Source organism: Anoplophora glabripennis, unplaced genomic scaffold (genome assembly GCF_000390285.2).
Source record: "Anoplophora glabripennis isolate ALB-LARVAE unplaced genomic scaffold, Agla_2.0 scaffold706, whole genome shotgun sequence".
Lineage (NCBI taxonomy): Eukaryota > Metazoa > Arthropoda > Insecta > Coleoptera > Cerambycidae > Anoplophora > Anoplophora glabripennis.
Window position 1 is genome coordinate 90,262 of NW_019416904.1, and position 15,666 is coordinate 105,927.

General features: G+C 33.2%; 1 protein-coding gene across 3 annotated transcripts; it reads right to left on the reverse strand.

Annotated features, from left to right (window-relative positions):
• Positions 1–874: 874 nt before the first annotated feature.
• Positions 875–14,053, reverse strand: LOC108910594 (uncharacterized protein ZC262.2-like). Of its 3 annotated transcripts, none has more exons than XM_018715248.1 (6): positions 13,880–14,053; positions 13,341–13,433; positions 4,459–4,772; positions 1,681–1,871; positions 1,340–1,558; positions 875–1,183 (listed from the first exon to the last, which is right to left on the reverse strand). In XM_018715248.1, the coding sequence occupies exons 1-6, from the start codon at positions 13,943–13,945 to the stop codon at positions 993–995; spliced, it is 1,074 nt and encodes a 357-aa protein (XP_018570764.1). In that variant the 5' UTR covers positions 13,946–14,053; the 3' UTR covers positions 875–992. The 3 variants fall into 3 exon arrangements, with proteins under 3 accessions (XP_018570764.1, XP_018570765.1, XP_018570766.1); XM_018715249.1 differs by having other exon boundaries at positions 13,341–13,461; positions 13,880–13,957; XM_018715250.1 differs by lacking the exon at positions 13,880–14,053 and adding an exon at positions 8,892–8,952 and having other exon boundaries at positions 13,341–13,428.
• Positions 14,054–15,666: the final 1,613 nt, after the last annotated feature.

Genomic DNA, 15,666 nt, shown 5'->3' on the forward strand with positions numbered 1-15,666 from the left:
CATAAACATGACACTACCCCCGGGGTTTACACAGACGAGCCGGCGAAGCAAGAAGAGCGCCAGAAGAAAGGGCCCTAGCCGGCGGGGCCCAGCCAGGACAAAAGGAGGTCCCACAAAGCGCCTACACCGGCCGCATTTGCGGTCGGGGTAGACGACGGATGGGGCCCACCTACGAAGGCTGTCCAGGCCTACACGAGATGAGGCAGGATAAAGAGGGATAATCCCCCTCGATCCCAAATCATTGAGGCCAATTTCTAGCCATGGAATAATGGCGAATGATACACTGTTTTCTAACAGGAGCAGCAAAATACCTCCTCAACTTTCTGCTGTCCTAATGTGTTCTCACATTGCTGGAACAATCTGTAATCCATGAAAATATTCCAAAATTGAAAGTAGCGTTTTAAAGGTAGCTCGGTATGTATTTGCAGGGACTGAACGTGCGAGGATGGTTATTTTTTATTTTAGAGCTTTCGTCGAACAAAACAGTCGAAAATCACAAGAGCTGGAGAGGGACAGATTCAGTTTTACACACCTGCAGTGCTTTGTATACCTGGTTGCCTGTACTTCAGGAGCAATGACTGACTCGTTTGCAAATTGCGAGCAACCAGTAATACAATGTTTGATATTTTTGGTTGCCAAAATATTTTGAAATATGGACGCAACTACTTATGCAGAGCATTGTATATCTGGTTGCTTGTATTTAACGAATCTATTTTTGTTTATCAAACTACGAGCTACCATTAATACAATCTTTCGATTTTTTGATTGTCTAATTTCTTCTTACTACTAATAATTAGTTGCATAAGTAATCAGGCGCAGTTTATTTAATATATTAACTAGTTCAAATATTGATAAAGAAATAAATAAAACAATCTGTATCTTCGATGATTTTTTTGCAACGAAAGAAAAATTTATACAAATATCATTCACACCTCGAATACATAGTATCAACCACTTGAAAATTTACATAAATACAAAACGAAACCCCACAATTATCGCTGGTAACTCCCGAAACCCAGGCCGACGCCCCTCATTGTGTGTGTAGCCGTCCTCGCCACCTCGTACTGCTGCTCCATCGAGCTGAACATCTCCTCCTGCTTCTTCAGCACATCCGTGCCCACATTGCTGCCCTCGCCCACGCTCCTTATGCCCATCAGCCTCTTGAACTTATTGGCCACTTTACCTGAAACGGAAAAAACAACCATCCTCAACCACTTATGCAAATAAAACGGTAAACACTCTCTACAATTCTGTTTTTTGGAGAATACGATACTAAATTTATTACTTTACATTTTTTTTTTTACAAGAAAGACGGTATCACATGATAAAAACAACTTACCGTCAGTGTCCTGAGCGAAGGTGGTCGCTTCCCACACTTTTGTAATCCTGGAACCGCCGGCGATTGGGTTCTGGGGACCCGCCGCAGGCAGCTGTGCCTCGGGTTCCTTCTTCTGCCACAATAGCTTCCTCTTCTCGATCTGTTCTCTGAAGCGACCCGTGATGCCGGGCACGAAGAACCTGTCCTTGTTCTCGTTCTTCTCCTCGTTCTTTTGTTGATCTGTAAAAAAATGTTAAATTTGTTTCGTTACCTTCGTTGAATTCCTTCAATGTTCGGCAATGAAAGATTTTATTAATGCAATTCTCAAACGAAGGAACCGATAGGCGAAGGCACAAACTTACCCGTTCTATCAAATCGTTCCTTGTTGCCCCTATCGTATCTCTTAGAATAGCCCCCTCTGCCGCCTCTATCTCTAGACCTCGACCTCGATCTGTCCCTCCTGGGCGATCTGCTACGCTTCCTGTCTCTTTCTCTGGGTGACCTACTTCTCCTTCTGTCACGATCTTTTCTGTACCTATCGTCTCTGTTGTATCTAAAAAATGTTAACGTTTTTTTTGCCATAAAAAACACTTTTGCCAAATTCCTTGATTTTCTCCGTTTTCCAGCCAAAAATGCTGATTTATTTTATAAAAGTATATTCACAGTCTATCGTGTGATTAGTTAATCAAGCCTTAACCGAGACTCGAAGTACCGGGCCTAATTCTGTCAAACGATATGGTATAGTTGTTAGGATATCAATTGGAACCTGTGAATCTGAAAGCGCAGGACCGTCTGCAGTTCTCTTGAAATTTCTTCATATGCTTTAGCCATGATGTGTCTCGTAATTTATACTCGAATAGCCATTGGGCGAGTCCAGTATTGGTAGACAGTCCCCACCTGATGACAGCGACGCTCTGGTCGTCAAAGCAAACCTGTATTGGTCCACTAGGTCATAAATCATTTTTTGCATGGTATTCTATAATTAGTTTGGTGTCGAACGCGGTTCACTTGGCTTTGTCAGTGCCTCAGAGAGCAATGCTTGGCATGGTACATTTATTGTTGGTATAATACGTATTATTAATTATTAGATATATTTGTTCATATCGTAACCAGTAAAGGGTAATAGTTATTAAAATAAATATTATATGTAATTATCTAGTAATTTAGCATGGCTTTCTGGAGACCCTTTGAAACGGAAGATAACGAAATAACCAGGGAAAATCTCCAAATAGTCAAGCCGGTTTTTCTCCAAAGTGTCGAAACAAACTCAAAGTTTAAAAACAAAGATTTACACGTACCAAGTCAACGTATTATTTTAAATATATATGAATGTTTGAAAAGAGAAAATAGTGAACAATGTGAGAAAGAAATTAGGAAACAGATTAGCGAATTAACTAAGATATCAAAAACGACAATTTATCGCGTAATTAAAGAAGGAGACGTTATTAATCACAGTACAAAGAAGAAACGGAAAAATACGAAATTAAAGAATATTGACGCACAATTTATAATATGTATAAGGAAAATAAAGTTCCTACTTTAAACATGATTCGAGATAAATTTAGCGATTATCCCGATTATAAATCTTTAGATACTTTACATGATTTATTACAATGCGGTTTTAAACATAAAAAACTTGACAATCGTATGGTAATTATGGAATCACGATGTATAGTTGCATTTCGGGAAGATTATTTACAAAAAATTCGAGAATATCGTCAACTAAATAGGAATATAGCTCGGAATATAGTATTTCTAAACGACACAAGACAAAATTTTTCCGGACGCCTGTTGATTCCGTCAACTTTACGAGTTAAATGTTTTTATGCGGTTCCAACTGATATTGTAACAACTATACCATCTAGACTGCAAAGGTGTATTTGTAAAAACATAAATTTTCAACTATAGTGGGATCATATTCAATGCAAAGTAATAAATCATTGCCTACCAAAGGATCCAGTGCAGTACGGTTTTAAGGAGTTTAGAAATTGAATAATTTCTTTATGCATTATGAAGGGATGAAGGATCGTTAATGTTGTGGCACCCAATTCCTACAAAAATCCCTTTATTCTCATATACTGTTTATTTTAAATGTAATTTATTATAAATCCAATTTGTTTTTTAAATTCCACATATGTACTACATTTCACCTCTGTATGTGTCACTTGTTTTTTGGAGGTGATTTCTGATTTAGTACCAAGCTCGCTAGGTTAACATTTGACGTATTACCGACCACTTTAAATTTGAAATGGTTCATCTTATGCGTCCTAAAAATGATGATACAATTTGCCTTTGATAAAACCCATAATTTTTTGCTCTGCATCGAATATGATCCTACTATAGGTTTTTATTGTATTCCGCATAGTAAATGGTAAAAATTAAAATAAAATAAAAGATTTTATTATTAATTTAAATTAAAAATAACATTTACTCAGTGAATACTTTTTATCGAATAGTATATAATACTTTCAAAACAAATATCTGATCCTAACTCCTACTTTCTACCCCCTAATTTCTTGTTTTTCATACTTAATCCCATATTGGTAGGATATAACCTACAAAGCATATGTTGTAGCTTTAAGTCATTCCTACTTCTCATGGCACATGTACCTGCTGACACAAAGTGACCTACTAATCCATATGTGCTATGATCACACGATTGGTATCGTAATAAGCGAAATAAAATTTTTAACTAATAGTATTATGAAAAATAGCATCCCATGCTATTTGTAAGTCATAAATAACTTTGAGATTACGTAACTCTTAATGCCGAGTTTTTCCAAAAACTGTCATAGACACGGACCGTAATTTTTTTTTAAGAATGTCCAGTATTGCAAAATGCTTGAGAATTTGTTTTTCTAAAATTTTCACCAAGCACAAATGAAAATAATATTTAAAAAAATTATTATTAAAGTGCGGCATACCGTTTTGGTAACGCAAAATTTTAGAAAACCGGAAAAAAGTTTTCCCGTTATGTTTCCAAAATCAACGGTCGTGCAGAATTAATTTTTCATTAACAAACATTCGCAGTAAGTGCACGTTGAGAACTGTCTCGCCTTTACACCACCGAGAATCACTCTGTACATTTTTTGCTCATTAATTTCCCTATACCTTGTATAAAAATGATCATAAGCATGTACCTCTCCCTAGACTTCCCCCTCCTCTCGTCCCTCCTGTCTCTGGACCGCTCGTCGTCCTTTTCCGAGCGGTACCTGTCCCTGGTACGTTCGTCCTCCTTGCTGCCCTCCCGCTGCTTAGATCTATCGTCTTCTTTCTCGTTTTTCGAGGCGTATCTCTCGTCCTTTCTCTCTTTATGAGATCTGGCCTCATCCCTTGATTTAGGGCTGTCCCGAACGTCCCACTTACGGGCGAAGTCCCTGCGCGTTTCGTCGCCACGGGACTGCTGCTGCCTCCTCTGCTGTTCCCTGGGGGTCTTCGATTCGTCGTTCGAGTCCTGGGGGAAAAATTCTCTCTTACCTATGCGGGTTTTACCAATGCATCTAACGAACAGGAGAACGTATGAGTTTCGTTTTACTTAGGGGTAGGTTTTCGGTAGTGGGGGGTTGGGTGTTAGTGGTCGGTTTGAATGCTCAGCTTGAAAACTAGAGGCAGATTTAATAAAATCGTATTTTTCAAAAATTAGAAATACAAGGAGCTTTACAAAACGACTGAAGTATATCGCGATTGTTTGAAACGATTTTAAATTAAAATTTTAATGATATAGTTGTATGGCTGATTCCTGACCAAAAATAAGAAAAAAACTTAATTCATTTTCAGACACATAGTGATAGTTTTGATATTTTTTAATTATTCTTTTGTAGATTTTCTAGTAGATTATCTAGTACTCACAGCCTTATCCGTTGGTCAGATATGTTAGACGACTTGAAACTATTTTATTTAGTTTTTAATTAAAGGTAACCTACAAACCGCATAAAAAAATATGATCATGTTAAAGACATAAAAGTCTATTCGTATTCTAACGAATGTCACTCAAACAGCTACAAGAAATTCACAAGATCTAAAAGTAAAAGTTTGCAAAAGGAATGTCGGAAGTGTTTTCAACTATATATTGGACAACTAATCTATAGATTAAATGTCCCATCGTGCATTTGTATGTTATTATACCCTCCATATCTAGTAAATAATTAATCAGATAAATTACTTGACATATACCAGTCACCAGTTTCGAACTTAATAGTTCTTATTGACAAACAACTTATGTTATTTGGATGCCTATCTGCCGATGTTTTGAGTGTCAGATATAACCTACAAAGTATATCTCACATTTTATATGTCATGCCTACTCACGCAAAACATTATTCCCTCTACTAGCGGAGAGTGACCTACCAATATATAGGTACTACAGAAGCATTGCTAGTGATGCATTCATAGTACCTACAATAGGTCGACTTTTGGTACAAAATAATTCTTTGTCAGTAGGCATTCACTAGCTATGACATTTGACATATCACATATCGTCATTGCTCCTTCAAATTACGACTTGTGAATTTTATCAAATTGGTCAGTGGAAAACTGTTTCTTGTTTTTTTTTTTATTTAAGTATTACTACAATTATTTTTAATTCTACCTTGAACAGTCACATTTCTGTAGAAAATAAGTGGGATATTTTTAACCAGATTATGCGGTTTGATCTCGATTTGTCGAATGTGCAGAACTTAACGCGTTTTGTAGAAAATATACACATGTCGCAATGTAATTCATGCATTTCATTGAATATGTTGGTATGCAAGGATTTTCTTTCTCTGCATTGTATGGACTAATGCACTTGTATCTAATCAATTTATTAAGTCATTTTAAGAGTTGTCTTGCATATTTTAATTTTAGCTCTTAACACATTTTGCTGAAAATATGCACGTCGCAACGTAATTCATAAATTTCATTAGTCCACAAAAAAAAAGTTGAATGTATTAAAAAAACAAATAAATAAATGAGAAGTAGGTAAATACTTAAAAAAAATAAAACTTCATCAGCCTATACAGGAAGTCCTGATAAAAAGTAAAATAGAAAATGCAGTTCAAATATAGTTTTTTATAGACCTAAGAATATGTGTATATGTAATCCATAATTCCTCCAAATTTGCAAATTCTAGGCCTGTCTAGGATTTTTTTAGGTGTCTATTTTGAAATCGTTTAGTGTGATTTTTTCCAATTATTAAAGATTTGATTGTGTAAGATTGTAAATTTTTAATATAAAATTGAGTTTTTTCAATATTAATTCAGGTAAAATTAAAGACAAATGAAAGTATACCACGATATCAGATATATGTACAGGGTGATTCACTATATTTTGAGCCCCCCATTAACTTTTTTGTTTTTAGAGTTATAAAAAAATGTGGGTAAAATATAATGAAACTAATAAAATACGAATTTTAAAAATGAGTAGATACACAATATTATACAAATTGATACACAAGTATCTTAAGAGGTGTACAATAATATTATGTTATAATTATTAGATACTGGAGAAAAAAATGCTAAATTTAAAAAAAAGATGGTAGCCGTGTTAGGATTTGCACTTCCGAGGTAGTTACAGTTCTTAAATATGTGCAATTTTAGAGTCAATTTAATAAAAAAATTATTTCATTATTTGTTTTCTTACATACGTATAAAATGGGAAATTCTGTATGTCAAAAATTAAGTGTTTTTAGACTCATGTTCAAACTTTTTTTTTCCTATTTTTAGTCTGAGAATATTATAACATCAACTATGTACAAAATAATATAAAGAATTTCAGCTCAATCCTGATTTAAAATATTAAGATTTAAAACCAACCTGCTTTTATGTCTTAAAAATGAATAGAATGTTTTGAGTAATGTAGTTTCTATAATACCGATTTCTATGAATGGATCAAAAACAGTAAAAATAAATAATATTTTAAATAGAATTTTGAAAAAGGAAAATCAACTTTTTATTATTTCTTAAAACGCTGGAAATTTAGATATACTGATTTTTTTTTCTTATTATAAGCAATTCTGTCAATGTAATAAGAATACAGAACGAGTCAAATTCAATGGGATTTTAAGGGTATCGTAGAAACGACTAAAGATAGAAAAGAGTAATGACACTTTCTCAACCTCAATTCTCAAGACAAATTCAAGTGTCAAGTAATTGATTATGCTTTAAATAGAGATTTTTTTCAGCTTCCCAGATGTGGTAGACAGTCTCTCGGATTTGGGCAAGTTTTACAGAAAAATAATGTTATGTTTATACATTTTTTTATTGAAAATTAATTTTTCATTACAATTTTTGTTCTCTCATTGAATTTTCGTAAAAGCTGTCATTTGAAGTTATTTTCGTCAATGTATTCCCCACCACAAAAAGATTTATTGGCATATTCCTTTAATTTTTATGACTGTTTTTAAAATTTTCATATTTTTTTTAAGTAAAACAAGATATACTTGTTTATTGGCAATAAAATTATTCAGTTTTGATATACACATGTTAAAGATGAAGATATCATAAAATTTATTTATGTAACTAATTGTTGTTTATGCAGCAAAAAAACGCCATTTGCCATTCGCCATTTGTCATTGCGACTTAAACAACAACTATTGTGACAAAAATATTAACGTATCTTTGTCGCTGAACATGTTTATTTCGAAAAAGGTTTATTGAAAATAAAAAGTATACCTAAAAATAGCGATAAAAATTTAAAGTTGGTCTACAAATTTTTTTGCGGAGGTCAAAATTGCCCAGGGCACTCTGTCTCCATATCTCCAAAGTAGTTATTACTAAATTGAATACATTAATAGAAATAGCTTCAAATAATATACGTTTTGCTTAAATATTATGAAAATTTAATGAGAACCAAAAATATTACAACAAAAAATCAATTTCTTTGAGTTAATAATTCTACAGGGTGACCCAAAATAAAAATGTACAGATTATCGATTTAATAGAATCCAAGAGATTATCCACCATTCCTGGACACTCTGTACATGGTTATTTCAACAAATACTGCAAACGATTTTATTAGGTTTATTTTGTATGAAAGCAATTTACAGTGACTGAAAATGACTTGAAAGGAAAGAAGAAAATGTTCCTTCACAAAAAAAATATATAGCATTTGTAGAAATAACAATTGGATATCTGAAAAATGTCTAGACAATAGCCAATGATGATTTCAATAAAATATAAACCTATAAGTTCGTTCCATAGCACCATTTCCATGAAATTTACCGAAAAACTAGTACCGCCCATCGAATCTACATAGAAAGGTTCATATAGAGACAGTTTTTAGTTTAATTACAATCAATCAAGCAGCTGAAAGACACAGAAGTGGTTAAAAATGTCAAGAAAATGAATATTGCCCTGTAACTCAATACCAAACATTGATAAACTGTCTGATTTGACGGTTGAATTTGCCTTGAGAATGAAGCTGAACACAGCATAATTTTTTCCCCTCTATGTAGCAGTTTCTGCGACATCCTGATATCCCTCGAATATGACCGGCCCACCAACAACGTGAAAAGTAATGACTACTGAGCATACTGTTACCTGAGAAGTGTTGAAACAAAAAAAGAAACTGTCACCTTCCCTATCCTGATACTCACCGAAACGTCGCCGAGGATGTTCACAATTGGCATTCAGTGTCGCTGTCTCTCGATACAACATCTTTTATATTAACAGAGTGAGTTAATATCAAACGTTTATACTTATATTCAGAATAATGTGGTTTTCAGTGTGTTTATTTCAAAAATGGCATTGCTCTTTTGTAAGGCCGAGTTCAACAAACTATTAACCTAAAATCAGTGTCAAACGTCGACAAAATCGACTCGATTACAATCAAAGTGGAATGAAATATCCATCATTACAATTTTAGGTTAATAATTTTCAAACTAGATGTAAGAAAATGAAATATAAACACAAAACGATGAAAAATTACTGTTCCGGTTTGAAAACTAAAATGTCTTTAATACAAGATATACTTTAATTCAACTGCCAATTATTAAGTGTTCCTTTGTCAAAATTAACAAGAAAATAAGTTCAAACGGAATGGGGGTCAATTTCAACTCGTTACGGAGATATAGATTCTAAATGACCTGTCAGTTGAATTATCAGTAACAAATACTTACTCATACTTGCAGTCTTAAAAAATTAGGCAGTTTTTAACCCATTTTTTCATACAAGCGCTGTATGATAAGTACCTGGCCTAGGCAAGAGATGGCGTTACTAATAAGTACATATTTAAAGTGATATTTTTCGTAAATATAACCTTTCACAACAATACTGTCAAATCATCAAGTTGCTGGGTGGGTTACTTTGTGAATGCCAGAATTTAAACAGAACAACTCTTGTAACTTTACAACAATGGAAAATATTGAACGCAGAGAAGCGATAAAATACTCGTTTTTGAAAAAGAAAACAAACGATGAAATCAAAATGAAGCTCAGTGAAGTTTATGGGGACTCTCCACCTTCCTTATCAACCATAAAATATTGGATAGCTGATATCAAACATAGCCATACAAACATTTTTGATGGAGATCCTACAGGTCGTCAAAATGAGGCTACTACTTCAGAAATGATTGAAAAATCGACGATATCATCATAAATGATTGGGAGAGTAAAAGCGTGTGATATTGCTCAGACTGTGGGCATCCCAATAAATAGGTATTTTAACAACATACTTGGATATGAAAAAGCTTTCCATAAGATAAGTGCCGCGATTGCTCACAATTGACAACAAACACATATGTATCAACCTCAAAAGAATGTTTGGCTATGTTAAAACGAAATCGGACTGATTTTTGGCATTGGTTCATAACTGTTGAGGAAACAGATTAATCACAGCCCCAAAGAACAGTCTAAATAGTGGGTTTTCGGAGGCAAATCTGCACCAAAGAAGGCAAATGGCCACTTTTTTCACGTCAATTTTCTTCCTACATCCTGTAAAAGAAAAATGTCCGCATTTGACGAAGAAAAAGTCCTCTTCCATCAAGACAATGAAGGCATTCACACTTATGTCGTCACCATGGCAAAATTCCTTGAGTTAGATTTAACACCCAACGATTATTCGAAATATGAAAAAAATGGCTCAGCAGAAAAAAAATATGACTAACAAGGTCATTGCAGAAATGATCACTTATTTTGAACGGTATTAAGAGACTAAGTGTATCGAACTGAAAGCTGATTACATAGAAAAATTGAATAAATTTTACACATAAACGTGTTTTTTTTGTCAAGGCCAGGTACTTATCGCACAACCTTCATAGTTTGCTGGTGGATTAATACATGACATTTGACATTTTTTTATCAAAGTTTAGTCACCTTGATAAAAAAAAAATGTGGCATGGGCACAACTCATTTTTTTTGCGAGTTAACAAAAACATGTATCAAACAACCACGCACCCACTATGTGATTTTGGTTCCCCGTCGAATTGGTTGCAACCAATTTTTTTCAATAGTATTTGACCTTCTAATAAAAAGTTATCACGGGCACAACGCCCAAAAAAGCCTCCTACAAAGTCTGGCAGTCGACAAGAGTTTGGATATATGAAAGATGTTATTTCGCACAAGCTGTATCACTATACTTGATTATGGTAAATAAAAGTATTTGGGAGTCGCTGATTACAAATCCAAGGTCAGCTAACCTCCATCATGTCAGATTCAAGGTCATCTCAAGGTCAAATTGTGAAAAAAACATTAGAAAAATGTGGAACAGTCGGTACATAGGTTTTTGAGGTCACTGAATACGAATATCGAGTTCGCTTAAGCCTACAAGGTCACGTAGTGGTCATTTTTAAGTTGTCTAAAGAAAAAACCTTTTATTAAGATGAGCACGATAAATTGTTATATACTTGAAAGGCCTTTTATGCTGATATTGAATCTGTCTTTTACAGTGACATTGAACTTTATGACAAGGTCAGTGAAGGCTAGACGCTAATCAGTTAATGAGAATTTTTTTTTTTATTAGATGAGAAAATGCATTTATGCATACCCCGTGCTCGGGGTGGTGTTTGCACAGTTATGTGCGACTCGCCGTAGCCATACCTACTAAAACCTCATGTATCACCACCACTGGATGTAGTTGTGCTGGCCGCAGCTGTATTTTCCGGTATCGACTTAGGATAGAGGGGCCCGGCCAGTTAAGGCAAAGTTGGAATCTGGCCAATTAAGGCAAGGCTGATGTCGCTGAATTCAATTCTGAGTTGCGCTTAATCACCGTCAGTTTGGTCTTGAAATGACTTAGAATGACCTCTAAGTGACCTTGTAGGCTTAAGCGAACCCGATATTTGTATTCAGTGACCTCAAAAACCTATGTACCTACTGTTTTACATTTTTTTTAATGTTTTTTTTCACAATTTGACCTTGAGATGACCTTGAATCTGTCATGATGGAGGTTAGTTGACCTTGGATTTGTAATCAGCGCCACCATTACCCTTGTTTACCATAATCAAGTATGGTGCGAAATAACATATCTTTCATATATCCAAACTCTCGTCGACTGCCAGACCTTCAAGAAGGCTTTTTTGGGCGTTGTGCCCGTGAGAAATTTTTATCCAAAAGGTCAAATAATATTGAAAAAAATTGGTTGCAACCAATTTGACGGGAAACCAAAATCCCATATATTGGGTGTGTGGTTCTTTGGTACAGATTTCAAATGGTTTAAAAGATATTTTTGAAAAAATCCAGTCATTAGATCATCGTAAGGAGTCAGAATTGGAACTTTTTATGTTAACTTTGAGCAAGGAACATCCCATAAAAATTTGTCAATCGTGTTAAAGGATACCTTGTATTTTTAAATAACCACAAAATACATTTGATTTTGACGTTTAAGATAATTTTTTATAGGATTGAGGCTACTAAATTGCAGAATCGGGATATATACAGGGTCTTTCGTTTATACTTAAAAAGAAAGAGTAGTTTATGTTTTTCTTATTAAAGTATTTCCGAAATACAGGTCTTAATGTTGTTACTTTCTTCTTCATTGTCTTTAAATCGGTTAAAGATAGTCGAAATTTGTACAAGAATAAATATCAACTGTTTTAAGCAAAATGTGTGAACCACTTTATTCTTAATAGCAGTGGCAAGGATGCTAATACACTAGGCACAGAAATTAGGGGATATTAAAAAAAATCACAAAATTTTGGGTGATTTTCAAAGAGCTGTAACTTGGGAGGGAAATGGTGGTAGAGAGAATAAAAAAAAAAAAGGAAATTGAAGCCTCGGGTGTCTAGTTTTCCAATCTGCAGTTTAAAATTTCCCTTCAAAATCTTTGAAAATCAGGCAAAATTTTGTGATTTTTTTAACATCCCTTAATTTCTGAGCCTAGTATAATTTGATGGGTGTATTGAAAAAAAAATATGTTAAAAGTAAAAATTTATGAATTATTCTAATGCAAAGCAAACCCAAACGAATAATATAAAAAAAAGGAGGACACTAGATGAAAATTGATAAGATGTATATTCTTCAAGAAAGATGAAGGCAAATTGTGCGTATAGAAAATGGTAGAAGTAAATTTTAAATCAATAACATGAATTTATTATACTATTTGTTAAATTTTGATAAATATTAAAATTAAAACAAAAAAAAAATCTATTCAATGTTGCACTTTTAGGTACTAACCAGTTTTTATAGAATATATTTTTATACATATTTAGTTAAAGCACTTCTTTAGAATAATAGTGATACAAAATGTCAGTCTCTAATAGAGGAAACATGACTAAAATTTTGAGTGTGAGGGTTTTCCTTAAATTGCTGCTATAGGGAATAAAATGATTTGCACGGTTTTCATTTTTAGTAGAATTAAAGATAATTAAGAAAAATTCTGTTTACAATAACAATTTTAACATCCTGTATCTCAGCAACACAAAATTAACGAGAAAAACATATGAACTACCCACACTATTATTTCACGACGAGCGCTCCCTCCCTGTTTTTCGAAGTGTAAACGAAACACCCCGTAAGCAAAAATCGTTAACCACAATTCTATATCAATTGTTAACAAAACACATAAAGAGAAAATAACAATTAGAGGGGGTGTATATCTGTTATTATTACCTCGCTCAGACTCATCTGCACCTCGTCGTAGTTGGCATCGTCCTGCTTCAACAACCAGGGCTTCCGGTAGTTTCTTCCGCTCATGTGCGGGTCCTGTCAATAATTGTTGATGATGATCGGACTAATTTTTGGCAAATAACATATTAATTTACATAGGCACAAGGACTACTGTCATTGAAATATTTAGGAAAAAGTCTGTCCGTTCTTTTAAAGACTTTTTCCCAAATATATATTTTTTAGAGGACTTTAGTGTAACATTAACGGAAGGATGAAAAATTTCAAACGTTGGAGTATGTGAAATTAACTAAACTTGTAAGCTATACATAAAACTCCTTTATTGAATTATTTTTTGCTGACAAAGACTATCTTGCCATTACTTGGGCTGGGGGGGTTAACAATCCTTTGTCAAAAGTGAGACCATTATTCACAAGATGAAAGGTAACAGTAAATATTTATAATGTAAAAACTATTCAAGACGATCAATATGATATAAATGATGTCTACTTCAAAGCAATTTCACGAATTAAAAACAAACATACCATCGGTTTTTCTTCTGAAGAGTCCTCACAGTCGTCATCGCTACCATAATTAAGTAGAGAATTCATTTCTGACTGAGATATCTCTTGGATTTACTTAATATCAGCGTTTTGTTGCGAGAAAATCAATATCAACTTCTATTAATAAGCGTCTCTTGCCAAAATATACTTCAACATGGCGTCTCAAACTCAAATTTTAAGGCGCTTTTCTTCTTCTTCTGCGTTTGCAAAAATGCAAAATATGCAGATTATTTAAAGTAGCCTGCTAATTATTTAAAGTAGTCATTTTATTAGTAAATCTTTCTGTACATAGTTCTACAAGATATTTGTAATTATTTATTTATTATACAAATAAATAAACATTAATTATATTTTAGAACAGTGATTCGTAGTGCCACCTATTAGCAAAAAGTATAAATAACACAATAACAAATTCAGAGCTACATTCACTCCCTATCTGTCAGCCCACTTGTGACTTTTATTTGAATTACGAACTTATATTAAATAGAAACCTGTAAGGTCAAAAATATTTATTCTATTAGACGTTAATAGATGGCCATCAACAAGGAGGACCATTTTCCTACTTATAATTTTTTAAATTTAAATAGATATTGCAGTTATTAAGAATTTAATCTGACAACTACATGAAAATTTCTATAAAGAAATAAAAAGAAACATTATTTATTAATTTAGATAACACAATAAAATTGCATCCTAATGAAAATTTTTGTTTTTTTTACACAAAACAAGTTGTAGTCTTTCATTTACAGTTGCTTGGACGTTGCCTAAATAGGGTTTCATAATTTTTTTCACAGTCTCTTATTAGGATGTCATAATACTGATCTATTTTTACATTATTATGTAAAAGACGATTTGTGATGAATATCGTAATAATCGGGCAAAGAAATGTGGGTTTTCCCTTGAAATTCGTACCGTAAAACATCGGTATGTTAGTAAAGCTGTTTCAAAATATTAAAAGATCAATGTGCCATTAAAAAAATTAGTAATATAGGTAGGTACCTACATAAACTTTTAGATTAGACTACTAAACGGTCAAAGAATTGTACAAGATAGACATAACATATGTATTTTTTTCTATGTCTGTTGTTAATTAAAAAAAAATTAAATCTTGAGAGTTTGAAAACAGTGTTTAAGACACTTGCACTTCTCAACTCAACTTGAATAAGGCAGAGAAAGGTGCACAAAATCAAAAACGCTATAAGAGGAAGAAAGTTTTACAGTTTGGCAGATAAAAACAAAAAATTTATAAAATCAGCATTTCTACGCCATAGTTATAAACAAGTTGCACAACACAAATAATTATACTCTGGGGATACCGAATTCCGATCTTATTATTATTAATAAATGAAATTGGAATTCAATTTGACTTTGGATTGCCATAAAACAAAACAAAAAAGTACAAAATCCTTGTCTCTAAATTTCACCAAAAAATAAATGCGGAACTCGATTGAATGGTTAGTTCTTTTAATGTATGTACAAGAATGTATGGTTTGTAATGTATGTAATGTTTTTAAGCATTTGTTTCTACAAGAACACGCATATTCTATAAATCGTTATGTTTAAATTTTCGGAGCACAAAGCATACTTTAGTTTTAAGATGAAAATATCACAATAGTAGTAGGTTGATCTTTATACCGGAGTTACAGGTCTATGAATTTATTTGAACTACATATAAGAGTATCTTATCTGAGAATAGTTAAACCTCAACGTTATCGACATGATATTTTCAATTTTCATAAATATTTTGTGTACATCAAATGTCACTCCGT